This window comes from Myotis nattereri, assembly GCF_964212035.1.
Source record: "Myotis nattereri genome assembly, chromosome: 2".
Taxonomy (NCBI): domain Eukaryota; kingdom Metazoa; phylum Chordata; class Mammalia; order Chiroptera; family Vespertilionidae; genus Myotis; species Myotis nattereri.
In genome coordinates this window covers 173,149,640-173,170,358 of record NC_138076.1, presented here as the reverse complement: position 1 = coordinate 173,170,358, position 20,719 = coordinate 173,149,640, and the positions used below count along the sequence as shown (strand labels likewise).

Below are 20,719 nucleotides of genomic sequence, written 5' to 3'. Positions count from 1 at the left end.
AGCACTATATGTACGTACTTATATGAGGAATCTTAAAAAATACTAAATCAAAGAAATAGTAGGATGGTATTTGCCAGGGACTGTGGATAGGGGCAAGTGGGATGATGTTGGTTAAAAGATACAACTTTCAGCTATAAGATAAATAAGTTATGGGAATCTATTGATGATGATAATTAACAATACTGTATTATATCCTTGAAAGTTTTAAGAGAATATCTTAAATGGTTTCCCCACAAAAACACAATTATGTGAGGGAATGGAGGTGTTAAGTAAGCTCATGGTGGTAATCATTTCACAATATATACATATATTAGATCATCACATTTTATACCTTAAAATTTCTTGTATATCAATAATACCTCAAAAAACTGGAATAAAATAAGAAAAGAAAATTGCACTCTAAGTTCTCTATCCTTCTGTAGGCAAACACAGATCATGGTATTCCACAATAAATGTTTACACATGCAGGCTTTTTACATTTTTTTCATATTACATTAAATTTTCTTTTAGACCCAAAGATTTTGAAATGACTTCCACTTCTACTATGATGCATATTTTCCTTTTCGCTCTCTGATAGCCATGGGCATTCAGATAAATTCAGAAAAAAATAGTTTTGAGCATTATGATATTTCAGATTCTATCTTCCATCAAGCAGCTCAGAGTCTAGATGTGGAAGCAGGAAGACATACATAATTACATTACTGTGAGACCTACAGAATAATAAAATACACAAATAGGCCAGAGAAACAAGCCAGTGACTAATTCTCTGGGGAATGGTCAGAGAAGACATGTTACCTGAGAAGAATTTCGAGCAAGCAGATATCTAAAGCAAGAGCAAGTGCAGCAGGTTCAAGGAACTGCAGGTAGTTCAGACTCCCTGGGTGGTACGTTTTGAGAAGTGAAGACAGATACAGGATGAGGCTGAACAAGCATGGAGCGGCCAGATAAGGAAATGCCTTTTATGTCATAACAGAAACTTGAGCTTTATACTACAGGCAACAGAGAGACACCATGTTAAAAGAAGCGTGATGGAGTCAGGTTGGTGTCTCAGATCAACCCATTTTTGAAAGAGTGTGAACAAATTTGGAGGAACCAAACGCAAAGAAGAGAGACAAATTAGGCGCCAATTTTTACAGTCCAGGTGTGAAATGAAAAGGACTTGGATCAAGGAGGTGGGAATGGTATAGATTCAAATACATTTTTTTAAAAATGGCTTTCCTTTTTAATAAGCAGAAAACTATTTAGGTAGACTGTCACCTTTCCCCTGCATGACAAGTGGTGATGAGCCCTATGTTCTTTATAGTCAACCACTAACCAACGTCATTCCGGCAAGCTTGACACTCGCACGATTTGTCCTCTTTGATAAATGTTCCAGGGAGTCAAGACAGTCACCTGTCAGAATTGATAAGTGAGACGACAGCAGGGAATGCAGGCGTGATTGTCATGGCAGCGCTGCCCGCGCTTGCAGCCTGTTTACCTCTAGACCGGTCTGTCTCGCTCTGAGACTTTTCTATTTTCACCCAAATAGCCCCCAAACACACCGAGGCTATGCCTACCTATGTGAGACGTTCATTCCAGAATAGTCTGCGAGTGCAGAAGGAGGATAAGGAGGCTCCTTTCATTAGGCTGTTTTCACAACTCAAGGGTTTCAGGAGCTTTAACAAGGAAAGCGTGAGCTTGACCAGTTCTCTCTAGGCATTTGGCAAAATGGGTAGTAAATTCTGTGAAATAGAAAAGCCCAAGGGATGACTGTGAAGCGTACTTCTGAAATCCTAACATGTTCATTACCTCATGCATGGAAGCTATCTGAGGAATTAGGGGCCTCTTTTTGATGAAACGGACTTAGTTCTGAACAATGGAGTGGCTGGTATTTTAATGAAATATACTTAAACTTTGTCTGCGTTTGTGAAGGAAAGAAATGAAGGTCTCAGAGGACCACCAGGCACTGAAGAGAAGTCTACAGTATAGTTCTGTACGATAAATGTTTTCTTTCTTTCCTCTTTGCAAATGGGATTGTGTTATCCATGTACATGAGTACATTGCTCACAAAATCTGGGAAAGAAAGAGCTGAAATCTGGGAGCAGCAGCAGGACCGTGGTCTGCCCACAGTGCAGTCATGAACAAAGCTTCCATTCACGGTGGGAAGTTGAAGGTTCTTCAAATGAACATTTTCCTTAAATGAGATGCGTGCAGTAGTTAGGACAACTACTCGTGGCAGTCAGCCTGCTGCCTCTCGTTGCTAGACCTCCTGCCTCACACTGTTTACTTAGGAAACCGTATTTTGAAGGTTACACTGATTTCCCTCCCTAGAAAGCAAATAGAATGGATCTTTGAGACACCAGTGTCCTTTCCCTTCCAGCACACAGCAGTAAATCACAAGGTTTTCTCTGTCACACGTAAGTTTTCAATGATGGTTGTAACCCTGGAATGTTCTAACGGCCCTGCCTTTTCTCTACTGCTGACGTGTGCCCGATTGACAGTTAAAACCAGTTTTTCACTGAGATTTTTCAAGTCCTTCTTGTGACACGGCCTTCACATTCTCCTGCTGAGATCATTCCAAGACCTAATAGAGTCCATCATTAGAAAACATTTTATAGAATTCAAATGGACTTTTCCTGTGTTGCATTTTATCTCGTTTTTCTCTCCGTTGCCCATTATAGAAGTAATTTGCAGAATTTCTGCATTTTAGTCGGGAGCACTCAGAGGCAGCGACTACCTGGGGTGCTGGGTAGCATTGGCATGGCAAGCAGGAAGGACAGAGTCTTGTAGAGCCAGTGTATGTTCCAGAGGGTGCCTTTCCAGATTTTTGTGTGTGCAGAAATTGCTATGTTTCTGTAGTATACATCCCTTGCCCCGTATAAATTAATGGACACACGTGCTCTCACAGGCCCTTTCCCTCACACACATGCTTGTCCTAGATTAAATATTGAGTTAAATTCGGATACACCTAATGGTATCAGAAGACTTTTAGAACAGCACTTTAGTGACACGATAAGTCATGTGCCTTCTTTTGTTTCTAAAAGTGGTATTCCTGATACCTAGTGTCAGACACAAAGTTGTTTTATTGGAGTTCTGTTGGAGTTTTGCATTCACTCAGGCAATATTTATCTTTATATCATGTAATTCAGTATTTAAGGTAAAAGAAATAATCTCTGCCCTCGGTATTAATATCTATTATCCATTTTAAATGCACAGATAACAGTTACCTAGTTTCCTTAGAAGATGCCTACTTTCAGATTTAAAGAAAAGCAGACATTAAAATATAGCATCTTTCTAGCTGTACACTCTCCTATAGTATTTAGGGTTCCTCATGTCACCCCTCAAAATCCTCCCAGAGCTTCTGACAATCCTTAGGATATTAAGAAAATTAACCAAGCAGCAATAGTCCAGATGGATTCAGGAGGGTTAGAAATGGTTGAGAAGAGAAATGAAGACCAAACTAGTAAAACAACAGAAGCGATAGAAGTAATAATTTTGTAAGCAATGACCAATTACTGGAAAAAAGCCAAAGTTGGAGACTATAAGGTAATCCTGAAGACTTAAACTAGCTTGATTCGCACAATGGTGACGTCATTGGTCAGGTTGGGAAGATGATTAGACTTGTGGAGAGTCCTTAGTTCCGACCTGTTCATCAGGTAGAGATTGGGCCCCAGTACAAGCACAGAGAACTTTAGGCGCCGGCACTCCATCACTGTAACACGTGGCTGTACTTTGGGCTTAAAAACAGCTGAGGTTTGGCATGTATACCTCCTTTACATTAAGACAAAATAATATTTTAAAACTATGCAACATTTTGAAATTTCAGACTCTCAGGCATTGAGAATTCATTGCCTGCACATTCTCTGTTTGTTTGTTTGTTAATCCTCACCTGAGGCTATTTTTTCCATTGATTTCTTTTAGAAAGAGTGGAAGGGATGGGAAAGACAGAGAGAGAGAAACATTGATATGAGAAACACACATCAATTGGTTGCCTTCTGCACATGCCCCTACTGGACCTGGGGCGCCTGCAGCTGAGATGTGCGCCCTTGACCGGAATCAGACCCGGGAACCTTCAATCTGCAGTCCGGTGCTCTATCCACTGAGCCAAACCGGCCAGGGTTGCATGTTGTTCTTTATTTATTAGGTAAGGCCTCAAGACAACTACTCCTCATTTTCCAAAGACCCTATTCTATTAAGTAGTTTTCTCTGTTGCTCAGGATTAGGTGAGACATGCCGTACAGCCACTTGAGCTTCTTACTCACACGTAGTGTCTTTTGACATTTGTGTTTAGTTTCTCCTCACTCCATTGAGTTGATCAAATTACATTATTTTCTTGCTTTCTAGTCAGTTTTCTAGTAAAAAAAATGATTGAGTAGAAGGGAAGGAATAGAGACCTGCAACTTCATAACATACATAGAATTTATTATTAATTTTTTCAATAATTAATATTTGTATTTTGAAATAATGCTTATTTTCTGATTCTAAGTAAGTAAGTGGTCACAGAAGATGTGTTTGGAAATAAAAGGATATATTTAAAAAGAAAGGAATTATCATTATAATAACAGCAACTGGAGTGAACTACTCAAAAAAAGTGAACTACTTTTTTTCCAGGAATTTTTCTTTGATTAAAAGACTGAAAAAAAAGGGGGGATGGGAGGAGGAGAGGTTATATGTTATGTAAACTTGTGTGCTGCTTTATTATGTAGTGTTTATCATGATCATTTTCATATTGTAAAAGTTCTTCAGAGTCATAAAACCCACCATTTACATATTCCCTTATTTACTAGTATTCAAGAACTCTGATAGTTTGGACATAGAGGGCATTTATGATCCTTTGCTATTATAAATTATGTGGTAGTGAACAGATGCTGATGTAGGTCAGGTTAATTTTGATGACTCATGTTTTTATGTAGTTACCAAACTAGGCTGCTGCAATGATTGAAATTAATTTTTAAGTGGCCAAAATCATCAGATTAATCTTGTTAGTAGCAAGTAGAGAAGCATGCATTCTCCACAAAAGCCCAAGGAAACAGCAATACATAAAATAGTTGAGTAAATAATTTTAATAAATAAATATGTTAAATAAATAAAAATTTTAAAATTAACCTGATTATTTATTGTATTTAATTATCTATCTCTGGTCATAAAATGCTACTCAAATTCCTTTAAGATGATACAAGTTGGCATCCAGATTATACAAACACAATTACATACCTATGCACCAGTCACTGGGGAAATTAAACTATCTAGAATAAATCGATACATATGTGAGAGTGTATATATATATATTCTTACGAAAATTTACAAGCTCACATGATAAGATAATATTTGTGATAAGTATTACAGTCTATTTTTAATTATGAAGCTATGGGTACAGATAAGGAGCCCTGATCAAATTTAGAAAATATGCAGACATGCAGTTATGCCTTTAAGTAATGTTATATACATTTTGAGGGAGCTTCTGTAGAACTTAAGAATGTACAGTACCTCCCCCAAATGAACTTTCTCCTTTCTAAGACTGGGCATGTTTAAAATGCATATATTGCTTCTTGAGTAACAAAAACAAAAAACACCTCATCAAATATTTTGAGTGTTTTGAAGAAAAGGTAAAAATGTTGAGTAAAACACAAAGCTTTTAGTTCCACATTTTATAACCTTATCTTTTGTTGTATTTTGTAATAGATCTATTTTAGTGCTTAGTTTCCTTGGTTAGATCAGAAATATCTATGAGGGAATGTGAACTTATTTAATTGTATGAAAATGCTACTTTACCAAACAGGAAAAAGAATAGGAAAAAATAATGTGGGACAATTTTTATGACATTTATGGGATCTTGACTGGCTTAAAAGTCTTGTACTTTTCGTGTTATGATGACCACGAAAAAAGCTCCCCACCCCCCACTATGAAAGAGCTTAGAGAAAAGTTGAATAGCCCAGCACTTCATTAGAAAAGCCTGTATTTCCTGCTCCAGTAACCAGCTGATGGAAATAAAGTTCATCTTGTCAACAGGTTTATTTATTTCCCCTTCTTCTGCTGCTTTGTTAATCTTCCCTTTGTGTTTCCCTAATAACACATGCTGGAAAAGTTCCTGAATGGTTTTTAAATAAAGGGAAGTTCTGAGGGGGATTGACCAATTTCTGTTGTGTTAACATAAACTCGGGCGTCTCCTAGTCTGGAATTTAATGTCTAATATCTGAAATAGATAAATGTAGACCCTCCTTTCTCATTCATCAGATCAGGAGATATTCAGGTCTACTAATTGGTTGTAATGCATGCTATTAGAATTTTATTGCCAGTACAATAAGGATGTGGTGCATTTCATGTATCATAATAGACTGGCATTAAAGGAAGTAGGAGAGCCAACTCCAAAAAGAAGAGACAGAAAAATCTGAAGTCTGTGCTATCAAAAGAACTCTTTGGACACTTGGGGATCATGGCCTGTGGCAACATGTAGAACCTACCAAATATGGTATAATGCATGAATTCAGAATCAGCTAGTTACCTACAATTAATCGCTATGTATTTACAAAGAGATTTGTGATTTTACACTTTGATATTAATTTTGAGATGTGGAATACCAGAATCTTTTAATAAGTAGTAATCTTGTGGATCAAGATTCTTACTGATCATCAGATGCTGGAACAGAGTACCATATTTTTAGATGATCATAGTAAGGCAGACAATATTATGGATTTTCGTAACAAGAAAATAATTTAATTCATTATTTGATTATATTTTCAACCAATGTCTTAAATATTGGGTATTAAATATAATAACATGAACCATTTCTTTCTTTGATCCACTTTCAGAACACAGATTTATTCTATGTAATGTTTTGTAATGTAGTGTCTGTGTGACTTTTACAATTAATCTGACCCACTATGAAGCAAATAGTATATTTACACTATTGTTCACACCAAAAAAGTCTATTGCATGTTAGTATATTGACCCAACATGAAGCATAATAAATGGAATGTTATTTGATAAATTTAGATTAATATCTCCATTGAATTTCAAAAAGTAGTTTTTGTTAACATGGCCCACATTCTTTCCTTTCATTAAATTTTAGCCCAAATTCACAATAACTATTCCTCCTAAACTCTGTGCCCTTTGGAGCAATCTTAATCCTACCAAACCTAAATATACTCCTTCTTAGACTTATATTAGACTGCAACCCTTGTCTCTTCATTTTGCCTTTTTTGCTTCTTTGTCCCTACCCATATGTCCTACATCTCAAGGGGCAAGTAGTGTCTCAACTTCTCTGCCAAATATTTAACAGGGCTTCCAGTATTCCAAAAATGATGGCTGTCAATGACATTGTTACCCATTAAATAAAGTAATAATAACCCTTACCAGCATAACTTGACACCCAATGTTGATATTTATAACCTAGTTCAGTCCGAGTTTACTAAATTCCCTTGAAGGTACTCTTGAGGATAATTTTTTAAATTGATTTTAGAGAAAGAGAGAAATGGAAAGAGAAACATTGATGTGTTGTCCCACTTATTTATGCATTCATTGGTTGATTTTTCCTAACTGTCCTGACCAGAGATCAAACCCCCAACCTTGGCATATCAAGACAATGCTCTAACCAACTGAGCTACCCGGCCAGGGTAGAGGATCATTTTGTGAATGTTTCAATTTTGCTGTTATTCTTCTGTAATGCTTATTTTGCCACCCGGAATACTTATGGATTGTCTATATAGATCCTTATATTTAGGTAAAGGATAGATATTTTACCTTTCTCAAGTAAACGCCTGCCTCTTCAAAATGATGGGCTATTTTTGTTGTTGTTGTTGTTTACTTTAAAACAGCATCCCAAACGTAGACGGTATCTTCTTTAATGAAAACATAGCCAGCTCAAACGCATGACAATGAATGTCACCAAGAAGTGCAGTCATTGAATCAGGGACTTCCAAGGCACAAAGGCACACCCTGTCCTTTTGACCATTTACTTTGTGGAGAGCACATAGCTAATCTCAAAGAAATGCTGTTAACACTTTCTTTTGAAAAAGCTATTTTCAGTAATTCAAAGAAAAGACAATTTACAGATGCCAGGAGTGGAGATACAATAGCCAGCAGGACCAGGTGAAAAGCAGCACCATCAATATGGCAATAGATGTTTGAGCCTCTCAGAGAATGGACCGTATTTCCATGTAAAGGTTCAGTGTGCTATTTCTTCTTTTTAAGTTCACTGTGAAGGGTGAAAAGAATACCAAGAAATTTTTCAATTCAAGCCCTTCTCTCTTGGAGTCCTGTATTAATCACCCTGACTCGGTTTACATTACAGCAAACATTAGCTTCTCAACCTTGTTCTTGTCTCCAAGCATCTTACCACCATAACATACTTCTACCAGGCTCTCTCATTTCAAGCAGTGATTTTGCCACCCCAACACGCTCTTCTCCTGGAAGTCCTCCAACGCTCCATCCCAGGTGAGAATTAAAGAATAGTATAAGAACCAGTAAGATCATTGTGCTTCTGCTGAAGCCATATTTCCAAACTACAAATCAGGCTGTATTTGGTTTACAATGACTCCTCTTTTACTTTTGCAAAAATTCCAAGTTACTTAACATGTGTGGTCATCCTTCCAGGGTAGGGCCCTTGTTTACCTCTCCAGTTTTATTTTTCACCATGCCATTTCATCTACCGAAATCTTACACCCTCAGCTTCATACTCATTACCTACTAAAGCTCCTCTATCCTAACATGCTGTTTCCTATCTCTGTCTTCTTTCATCGAGGGGTTCTCTGCTTGGAAATTTGGTTTTGATGAACACCACAGACAATTTTATGATCTCTTCCAAGGCACTTTTATTAGGTTGTTCCAACAACCCCAACCTAAAGCTGATCACCATCTCTATTGGATCTCCTCCTAGCCACCCCATGTGAATGTATTAATGATTTGGGGGGAGGGGAGGGTTAATAGCAATGAAAATGATCTAACAAGACAAACTGCTGATGACACAAGAGAAAGAGAAGGAATAATTCCATGAGAAAAACTCTTGAAAAATAAAAAAGGAATAATAAAGCACGAGGGGAGGCATTGCCTCGTGAAAGAATTGGGTGTCTTTCTTTTATTATAATAGAGGGATAGACAGCGAGGTGGTTACAGATGAATTTAGATTGCTACTTTGAGTGGAGGGAAGGTGCAGTCAGTTCAATTTCATCACTTTTTTTTCTCCATGGAGCATGGAACAGGATGATCACCTAAGAGTGAAGAGAGAGAAGGCACTGTAGCAGAGAAAAGGGGTGTTAAATATCAGTCTGGGAGAATAGGAAGTTGAGGTGGTAATTATCTACCAGTGTCCAGTGAACTATGAGGTGAGGTCGTCAATGAGAGTGGGCAAGGTTTGTTGGACATTTGAGAAAAGAGGTACAACTAGACAAGTGGTGAGTTTACAGTGGTAACACATTTACAGTGGAAGCATCAGTGTGATAAGCGTGGTTGTGTGTTTTTCTCCAGGACTACACAGCTGCTCAGGTAGGAATACAGGAAGGGAATCATTGGACTTAACTGTGATTGACTGGCCCTTCACTCAGTGATACTGTAGACTCAGAAAATAAGGCAGTTGTGAATGTTTATAACAGATTATTATGACTAACTGAGGATTCCATGCTGGGCAAGGAGAGAGGAGAACGCCTAATGGAATTGTTGATAGTGAAAATTAGAAGGGTCATTAGGTTCCAGGTCTAATGGAAGAGCAAAGAGTGGGAATGCAAGAGTATCTGAGCTGATCAGAGAGTGGAGTGTTTAAAGTGGATGTTTTAAAAGTGAAGCAATTGTGGAAATGACATTTTAGAAATAGTCTATTCTACACATTGCTTATGGCATGTTGAACTATTTTGATGGAGCTAACGTATAAATCACAAAATCTGGCCACAAATGACTGGATATTTAGCAATGCCATTAGTAAGCTAACAAATGATCATTTTAATGTTTGTTTAAAACTCAGCAGTCAATGCCATGACCAGTGTGGCTCAGTTGGTTAGGCATTATCCTGTACAGTGAAAGATTGTCAGTTTTATTCCCAGTCAAGGCACATGCCCGGGTTGCAGGCTCAGTCCCCAATGGGGGACATGCAGGAGGCAGCTGATCAATGTTTCCTGTCACATCGATGTTCCTTTCTCTCTCCCTCTTTTCCCCCCTCTCTCTAAAAAATCCATGAAAAAAATTCTTAAAAAACAAACAAACAAAAACTCAGAAGCCAAATATGAAAACTGTATTTCTGGATTCCTACAAAGGTAAATCACATGATCCTAATATCTAAAATCAACTTCAATTTTCTCAAAAGATACATAATCAAAATAGAAAAAAATAACCTATCTGAAGATATAAGCAAAAGCATTTCCCTTGTTACCTCCCATGCTTTTGTTCTTTGATTTAGAGCAGGACTGGGAGAAAGCCCATTAAGGGACAATTGGCCCGATTCTCTAGTTGGCATTGAAGAAGTAACAATACAAAACTGGTGTACCGTCTCTCACACTCACCAAATTCTCTGTTCCTGGCCCAGAACTCATGACATCCATTATTGATATTTATTTTTTGTTAAAGTATAAAATTCATTCAAAATGAATAATTTATGGCTTCCTAAGGCAATGCGGAGCCCATAGTGAGAAGCAGACACCTATGTCTAAAAAAATGTGTCAGTATTATTTCCCAAAGAATCCAGAAGGTGTCTAAGAGTAGGTATTTGAGAATTAAACACTACCCACATTTCACCACAAAATAGTTGAAAAAGAAATGATTGAATTAGGGGCTGGGTTAGGGATGTGAGTGTCCGTCACATTGTTTTTGCTTTCACCCTAATGTCTCTATGAAACGTGACTTAGCTACTAGTTGCAGCTACTTGTTATGAATGTTTGGAGTTGGGCTATATGGCCTGAAGTGTTGTAATAGCAATTTGGGTACTCTAGGACTTTTATTATTTACTCTCACTAAGTATTATACCTGGTTTTCATTATCCAGGAGATAATGACATTGAAGCAATATTTTCACAGCAGAGCAACAATTTTCAACCAGTATACCAAAAAAATTTTCAAATATGCAATACCTGACCTCTTTTCCCTTAGACTATCAATTTAAAAAATGACAATAGGCAACATAACAATAGTCTTCCAGTGTGAATGAATCAAAATTATACCTGTTTTTTAAATTGCCAGGTAGGGAATATATATATGGTGTGCCATAGAATTTTAGTAATTAGTTTATGTGATGAGATGAAAAAGGTTGAAAATTGCTGCAGTAGGCTTCTCTTACCTATGGGGGTTAAAATTTTCATATTTTCCACTTTCTTTTTTAAATAAATATTTTGTTGAAATATCTAAGTATGGTTTTTTTCCTAGTTACTAATCAACATACAAAATGTAAGCCCTAGCCGGTTTGGCTTAGTGGATAGAGCGTCTATCTGTGGACTGAAGGGTCCCGGGTTCAATTCCAGTCAAGGGTATATACCTGGGTTGCGGCCTGATCCCCAATAGGGGGCATGCAGGAGGCAGCCAATTAATGATTCTCTCTTATCATTGGTGTTTCTATCTCTCTCTCCCTCTCGCTTCCTCTCTGAAATCAATAAAACTATATTTTAAAAAAATACAAAATGGGCCTTAGCCGGTTTGACTCAGTGGTTGGAGTGTTGGCCTGGGGACTGAAGGGTCCCGGGTTCGATTCCAGTCAAGGGCACATGCCCTGGGGTTGTGGGCTCGATCCCCAGTTGGGGACATGCAGGAGGCAGCTGATCAATGATTCTCTCTCATCATCGATGTTTCTATCTCTCTCTCCCTTCCTCTCTAAAATCAATAAAAATATGTTTAAAAAATGCAAAATGTAAGACAATGATTAATAGTTAACTTGTATAGTAGTCCATATGCTGTCTGATAAATAAAAAGCAGCAAAACAAATGAAATAAAAAGAAAGGTGTGGACGCAATAGCCCGTCTCCATGATTGTCAGTTAATGTCAGTGACCATCGTGTCTAGCTCTGGCTCTTCTCCAGACTTGAGTAGTTCCGGCAGCCTCTGAATTTTCTCATGCAGGGGGAAAACCTCTGTGTCACAGACCTCTGGGCTCTTTGGAGTTTAGAAACAATTTGCTTCAAGAGCCGTGACAGGCAGCTGCAAGCCTCAGTTCTTCCTCCAACAGGAAAGTCCTATCTAGAAAGCAAAAGCAAGCGTCGTGTTTTTTTTCTTTTTAAGTTCCTACTTTCTCCCTAGATCCAATTATAAAAAATAGATACATTTCCCAGCACTGTCGTCTAACGGATTGATGTAAAATCCCCCCTCTTGTCATTCTAAGATTAGAAGGATGATTCACAGCAAGCTTTTCTAACTTCAATCTCAGGCTCCACCCTCAACCTCCACATAATCAATTTCTCACAGGATTAGATACCATGATTTGATTTTTTAAAGGGACTTTGTACATATTCCCAGAACATAGCATCTTAAAGCACACGGAAGCCAAAATGAATGTAGCTTCCCCAGATCTGTGAAGTGCTTCTTCCACCGCAGTCACAAATGACTTATGGATGGGGAGCATCGGCTCGGCTTTGATTTGTATACGCCCCTGGATCATCTCCGTGCAGAAAATGTGCAGAAGGTAGCATTTCACTTTTATGTCTTTCATCAAACAGCTTCCCTGTGACAGGGGGAAAGGTAGGGGCGTTGTTAGGGAAAGCATCCTCTATTACCGGAGGTTGTTTCTTCAGAAATCAGAGTCTGGGTGCACTGTGAAGGGAATGCTAAATGCAACCCGTGCCCGAGCATTCCTTTCAGAGAATCAGGCTTGACCAAGCCACCCTTGCCTCCTGCAAACAACATGCTCTACAGGTAGCTGCGTGTTAGTTATTTTGTCATACAATTAAAGGAACCTTGATTCTAAAGCGTATGCATCTGGGTACTAATATGAAATGTGTAGTGTCCGAGGCATTCTCAACCAGAGAAAGAAATGCAGGCCCACACTTGGGACTGGTGTACGGGGGTGGTTTGCGGCATCCAGGGAATCGCACTTGAGTTTCCTTCAGAGCCTGAAATCGCGACGCCGAAAAGTCCATCTTTTGAATTAAAGCTTGGTATTTTCAGTCTTTATTAGTATGTATTGACCTCTGGATGGCCCACATTTTAAGTAATTTTAATGATGACCCTTTAAGAAATATGGACTTATCAATTATCTTTATGACTCAAGAGCTACTTTGAGAGAATGAAAGATCATACCAAACCCCAGATATTTTTAGCAGACAGGTAATCGTGGTGGCACAGCTGAAACACCACTGGCTACCTAGACAGGCAGGCAGTCCTTAAGAACTTCAGGGAGATCGAATTAATTCTGAGGGTGCTAAGTGTTTATAAAGGGAGATGTTGGAAACAAAGGTGCTGTAGGGGACACCGAGACCTGTTTCACCCATTCGCTTAGGTCCAATATGATGACAATATTGAACAGTTGTTTTGACCTCAGGATCTTGGTCTTCTTTCCCCTGTGATTCTTGGGTAAATGCTTTTATCTGTGGTAAAAGGGTAGATTCTGCCCTTTTAATTTTTTTAAATATTTTATTATTGATTTCAGAGAGGACGGAAGAGGGAGAGATAGATAGAAACACCAGAGATGAGAGAGAATCATTGATCGGCTGCCTCCTGCACACCCCACACTGGGGATTGAGCCCACAACCCAGGCATGTGCCCTGACCTGGAAATCAAGCCGTGACCTCCTGGTTCATAGGTCAGCGTTCAACCACTGAGCAACACCAGCTGGGCAGCCCTTTTTATTTTAATGTATAGGTTCCATTTTATTGGAAAGTATTTTCATATGCATCTTCTAAACAGTCATGAAGCCAGGGCACACCACTGAGCACGTGTAGAACACACTCAGGAAAGGAATGCTCCCCTGGGAAACAGCTTCCCACTGGGAAGGGACTTTCTCCTGTGCTGTTGGCAGGACATTAAAAGTCAATGGATTTCAGCTTTTAATGAAGGCTCTTCATTTGCTTGAATTTAAAGGTCCCAATCTCAGTTCTTTATGGGTGTTTAGATTTCCTTGTAGGCCTCTTAGGAATCACAAGCTTCTTTACTCCTCAACTGTGTACTTCATTGCTGTAATTGGAGCTCTTTTGTTGTGGTAATTCCTTCCTAATGTCCCAGTTTTAGTCAAGTATTCTTGCCCTCTGGAGGCATTAATTATTGCCAGTTGTGAAAATATCCTTGCTCGGTTTTACTTTTTGCTTCTGGTGCCAAATCATATCACTCCCCCCCCCCCCAATTCTTCCTTTAGGTGAAAAGATTTTTCATCTTTTTTTCTATACTGTTCTGCATACACCATGCCCTTTTTAATCATTGTAATGTGATTTAGAGTATATTTGCCCACCAGTTAGAAAGTCAGCATTCATTGTTTTATGGAATTCACTAATTTGAAGTGCATGTCTCAAGATAGGAGATTGCCATTTTATTTGATTTCATATTAGCTGTGAAATTATTGGTCACTGGAGCTTATGATAGTTTACCCTTGCTAAGGATTTACCTGTGGTTTATAGCATGTCATTAAAATAAATGATTATTATTCAAAGACAAAGACTTCACTGAAATGCAAAATTGAAAGGGAGGCTACTTCAAATGTAACGCAGAATATACTGGGAAGTATCCTCTTGTTTAAAATAAAGTGAATTTTTCTTTATTTAGGCCTGGTAGTTATTTCAGATTATAGACAGTAAGGTGGATTATTTATTAATACCAATCTTTGAAATATTTTCATACACACACACACACACACACACACACAATCAACCTTCAATTAAGAGGCAATACTGCGCTTGCGGGTGTGGCTCAGTTGGTTGGGTAGGGGGCGTGCAGGAAGCAGCTGATACATGTTTTGCTCTCACATGGATGTTTCTCCCTCTCTCTCTCCCTCTTCCTTTTCCTCTCTCTAAAAATCAATAAAAAATATTATTTTAAAAAAGAGGAAAGATGACTTAATTATTATTTCACAGAAAGTTACAAGCATTTAGGACAGATTTTGAAATAAAAGCAATCACCCTTCAACCAGTGTCCGCCCTCAGTGCATCCCTGCTGTAGACAATGGAGAAGGAGCAGTAAGCAAGACAGGCACGTTTGCAGTTCCCATGGGGCCTGAGTTCTAGAAATGTAATCCAGACGTCAGTTTCTATTTAAATGTACTTTGTTCTTTCTCATCGAGTGATTTACTAAAGGGCCTTATATTCTCCATCCAACTGGAACAGGTGCTCCAGGATGAGAGTTCCAATTTGTGTTTTAGTCCTTGGAATTATGCAATTTATCCTAAAGTCATCTGCTGCCGAGAGTAGTACAAGTCTATTTCATGATATAAAACTGAAATACACTGAAATTTATTATTATTTTGCTGAACATAAATCAGGAAATAGATTCAATATACATTACCTAAGGACTGACTTTCTAAGCCTCCTAGCCATGTGTTTCAGTAAAGGTGTTTCCTTGTTCATTTACTGCTGCGTTTTGAATCATTGCCTCTGCCCACATGACTATTGATAGGTCTCTCCCTTCAGTCTGGATGAACCCATTTCATCTCAGGGGCGAGAACTTCTACCAAATAATAGAAACCTTGACCTAAGCCACACAAAATACTTGCTTATTATCTTATTGGATAGAACTCAAAAGAAGAATTAATGTAGAATCTAATATAGTCTTTTTTATTTGAACTGTTTTTTATTAAAATACAAATAAAGACACAGTGACTCTCAATATTTTAATGAACATTTTGCCATCTATTTGGACATTCTCAAATATGTTATTAATTCCATCATATTAATGTATGCACATTTACTTATACTTCATTGTGTGATTTCTAAGGAGTTTTAAGCTTATGATTTCATGCAAAAAATGCACATTTCCAACTATACAATGACATTGGAAACGTTGGCTTAAATATAGAGAAATGAACATTGAAGGTCTATTTTGATGATTTTGGTAACAACTTAATTTCAGAAGTTGGGCAATCATTATGAAAACAGCCCAGGGAAACTCCGTTCTGCTGTGGGATTCCTCTCTGAGATAAATGTCGCTGTGCGTGCGTTTTTCTCAGGAGGTCGAGTTGTGTCGTGTTAGCAGTCAAGAGAAGCTGGGCCTGACAGTCTGTTACCGCACGGATGATGAAGAAGACACCGGCATTTATGTCAGCGAGGTAAGAGAGGCCATGGAGCGAGGTCAGAGGAGGGAGACTGTGAGGAATGGAGTAAAGTGACTCACCATGAGAAAATCCTTGGGAGGCTTGAATGTGAAGAATTGGCCATGTTCCAACACTTGTCACTTTCAATTAGGAAAGTAAATGATGTTGCCCAAGTAATGTAATTATTATCAGCTTGTTTAATGCAGATCTTTCACCACAGAATCCCAGTAAGGGAAAAAAGCAAAAATAGTAACATTGTCTAAATTTGAATAAATGCCCATAAGTATGCAGGAAGTCAAGCAAAGTTTTTGATCAGCAAACATTTGTCCTTCCATTCCACTGTGTCTTCTATCAGTGCTGTTAACAATAGCATTGACTAATTGTTCTAAATCTAATATTCACAACAATCACATATTTTACTCTGCTGACAGCATTAATAAATTTGAATATTCAAGGCATGCATCTATTAGTTTGTTTTATGCAACCCCATAATTACTATTTAAAAAATGAGGTACTTGAATGTGAAACACCCTTGTTGTTAATTACTTTGAAAAATTGTGAAGCAAAATTTATTATTATAGGTGATTTTTTTTAACTCCCAAAAGAATCATTTTATGAGAAGTGGTAAGGTATGATTTTTGTAATTATATATAAAGATTAAAAATCACCTCTTTATGTAAATATATGTATATATGCATATGTACATGTATATATTATCTAAATCCTCCATATATGCATGTATAAATAAATGTACATGTGCATATATGTATGTGTGTGTGTGTGTGTGTATATATATGCAGAAAGTAGACTAGATACTAATTGCTATTCCAAGTTTTCTTGGCCATGATCTTGAAAACATTACCTGACTTACTGAGCTTCAGCTTCTTCAGCTAGAAATTTAGTACAACAATGCTTATCTCATTGTTTCTAAAGAGATGTTTAGACAATGTAAAAGATAATGTAATTAATGCACTTAGAAAACTATACAGCTCTATAAATGTAAATGCTACTCTTTATCACTTTACCAAAGAATGTACTGACTGGCCAGAGAAAGACAAATATCACATGATCTCATTTATATGTGGAATCTAATGAGCAAGATAAACTAATAAAAAAAATAGACCCAAAGACATTGAAGCATGCAACAGACTGATGAATCTCAGAGAGGCGGGGAGAGATTAACCAAAGAACTTATATGCATATGTGCATAAACCATGGACACAGACAATAGTGTGGTGCAGGCCTGGGGAGGGAGCAAAGAGGGAAAAGGAAGAGGACATCTGTAAACTTTCAACATTAAAGATAATTTTTTTAAAAAAGAATTTACTGACTGGCTCTTGCAATGGAAAAATCTATAGCAAATATCTAGTTTATATGCATCTTTTTAATGTACAGCTATGATAATCCCTGCAATTATGGTGAGGAAGTATAAGGAAAACACCTGCCGGATTCTCTTTTGTAATATGTATAGAGGGACAAATGTAGAAGTTTAATATTAGTTTAATAACAGTTCTGAGGACAAAGTTTTAGATTGTGAATGGCTTCTAAACAGGTTACAATTGATTAATCACCCCTCACTTCCTCCTAGTAAGTCTCTGTTTACTATTTAAATATGTCAGCTTTAGAACTTTATTTTCCAGGGTAGTAAACACGCCACAGGGACTGAACACACGTATTGGAAGAAATGTTTTTCTTATACCTCTTGCATGTTTTTGATTGATCACTTAAGACTCATTAATTAGGTGGCACCACCTAATAAACAAGTAATATCTAACATCTGGATAGGATGGATCAACCTCATGCAACACTTGAAATAGGTTGCTAAAACAACAACAACAACAAAAAAAACTTTGATGAAATAAGCTCAAATAAATGGTTCTTTGAAGCCATCGTGTGAAATGTGATAGGTGGAATTACCCCCAGTAAACTGTAAGTCAACACTTAAATTTGATGTGTTAAAATATTGATAAAATCTTAATTGTGCCCTAAATATCTATTTATTCTAAAACATTTTAGTTAATATATTTCACCCTATATTTAGTGTCTAGTAATAATCTACATGGGTAGGACTTTTTAATTTTGAAGCAACATAGATTATAAATTTCTTTATAAATTAATGTGCTCATGAGACAGAAATCCTTTAAAAAGTATAGACTTAACAGTATAGCTATCAGCTTTTCTAAGACAGCGAAGGCAGGATTTAAAAATCACCCTAGTAGAAAGTAAATTTTCTTGGTCCAGAGAATCCTAAGTATTAGAATCAGCTGAAGACCATGTCTGACAGTTGGGATACAGAAATGAGTGAATGGATATAAAAAAGGAAGAACAGATAAAGGAAGGAAGGCAGGAAGAAAGAGAGGGAGGGAAGGAAAAAATGGTCTTCAAATCAAGGTTTCTCTAGTCTTTTTAATTGTATTATTATTAATTCTAAAGCAGTTGATTTACATTTTTAGAATCAACGATTTTTTTCCTTATAATTTTTTTATTGTTTACACTATCAAAGATGTCCTCCATTTTCCCCTCCTTTTACCCATGTCCACCCAAGCCCCTGCCCACCCTCCCTCAGGCTATCACCACACTATTGTCAATGTCCATGGGCTATGGATGTATGTTTTTTGGCTAATCTCTTCACCTTGTTTCAGCCAGTATCCTCCAATCTCCTTCCCTCTGACCTCTGTCAGTCTGTTCCATATATCCATGCCTCTGTTTCTATTTTGTTCACCAGTTTATTTTGGTCATTAGATTCCAGATATGATATTTATTTTTCTCTGGCCGGCTTACTTCACTTAGCATGATAATCTCCAGGTCTATCCATGCTGTTGAAAAGGTAAGAGTACAATGAGATATCACCTCACACCTGTCAGAATGGCTACCATCAATAAATCAACACACAACAAGTGCTGGCGAGGTTTCAGAGAAAAGGGAATCTTCGTTTGCACTATTGGTGGGAATGCAGACTGGTACAGCCACTGTGGAAACAGTATGGAGTTTCCTCAAAAAATTAAAAGTGGAACCACCTTTTGACCCAGCAATCCCACTTCTGGGAATATATCCTAAGAATCCTGAAACACCAATCAGAAATAATATATGCACCCCTATGTTCATAGCAGCATTCTTTACAATAGCCAAGATCTGGAAACAGCCCAAGTGCCCAGCAGTAGAGGAGTGAATGGATAAAAAAGCTGGGATACATTTATTTACACCATGAAATACTATGTGGCTGTAAAACCAGTAATTTTTTTCACAGAGAAAAATTTGATATGCACTCTATAAATCAAGAGAATCGTGAACCAGGTTTTTAGAAATATTTTTTAAAACCATAATTTTAAATTTTGGGGGGAGAAATTGCAGATCCGGTTGAAGATGTATGCCCTCTCTGTTGCAGGTAGATCCAAATAGCATTGCTGCCAAAGATGGCCGGATTCGAGAAGGGGATCGTATTTTGCAAGTATGTGGTGTGGTTATTTCCTTCAGTTTCCTACAATTCTTTTTGTTTGTTTTATGTTGTTGTTTTTTTTGTTGTTATTAATCCTTACCCAAGGATATTTTTTCCATTGCTTTTTAGAGAGTATCAGCAGGGAGGGAGGGAGGGAAGGTGAGAGAGAAAAAAACATTGATGTGAGAGAGACACATGGACGGGTTGCCTCCCCCATGCACCCGGCCAGGGACAGAGACAAACATGCAACCCAGGTATAACCAGGAATGGAGCCCAAGATCCTTTGGTGCAAGGGCTGACGTTCTAACCACTGAGCAACCTGCCAAGGCATGTGTCCAACGTAAAATCTTAGAGAGAAGGAGTTGATTTTGCTTTGGGTAGTGACATCTACAAAATAAAATGGTATAACTTTTCCAATGAGGATAGTGCCATTTATTAAAAATTATTAGCTAATAATTAGTGATGAGGGTGCCCTCTCTGAACTCAGATAATTTAACTCCAACTTCCAGCTTCACACTTACTTGGGCACATTACTTACTCTCTTGTAAGCCTGTTTTCACTTCTTAAAAAACTATAATGATAAAACATTGCTGCAAAGGTTAGATGTGATCATGCATGTGATATTCTTAGCACAGTGCATGGTGAGGAATCAGCATTCATTTACTAGCAGCAGCAGTTATTGTTACCTTTTCCAGAATAATTTAGGTGAGAAATCCCAGTGTTCCATTACTATATGAAAGCCTAGAAGGCTAGAAGTTTTAACTCTTTACTGATAAGTTGTTCAAGTCAGGTGGAGGAAATATGCTTTCTTCTCTACATGAAAACATAGAAACATTACATTTCAGCTGAATGAGAGAAGAGGTCAGCAGGTCATAGGGGGGCTCCAGAACTGGAAAAGTTCGGGGCCAAATCAGGGATAACCTTGAGAGCCAAAGTTTCTGTCCTAACTTTGCCTGGACACACTCTGTCCCTCCTGAATCCTTTCCCAGAAAGAATGGCTCCAGAAAGCCACCCAGCTGCTCAGGCCCTTGAGAGTTGAGCTCCGCTGCAAAACAAGAGGGAGGACGCAAAAGACAAACTGGGGATGCTACAAACCGTTAAAACGTTATGCAAAAGTTGTGGTCATTAGGGCAGACCTATAGTTCCCATTTCTTCTTACTACATACCG

At 37.8% G+C, this 20,719-nt stretch overlaps 1 protein-coding gene across 1 annotated transcript in view; it reads left to right on the top strand.

Moving 5' to 3' along the window:
* Positions 1 to 20,719, top strand: part of PDZRN4 (PDZ domain containing ring finger 4) — a gene marked incomplete at its 5' end in the record, with an annotated part of 347,855 nt that overhangs the window by 310,565 nt on the left and 16,571 nt on the right. The window contains 2 exons of the mRNA XM_081082843.1: positions 16,032 to 16,130; positions 19,501 to 19,563. Coding sequence (XP_080938969.1) covers positions 16,032 to 16,130; positions 19,501 to 19,563 — 162 coding nt within the window. The remainder of the gene's footprint in view (positions 1 to 16,031; positions 16,131 to 19,500; positions 19,564 to 20,719) is intronic.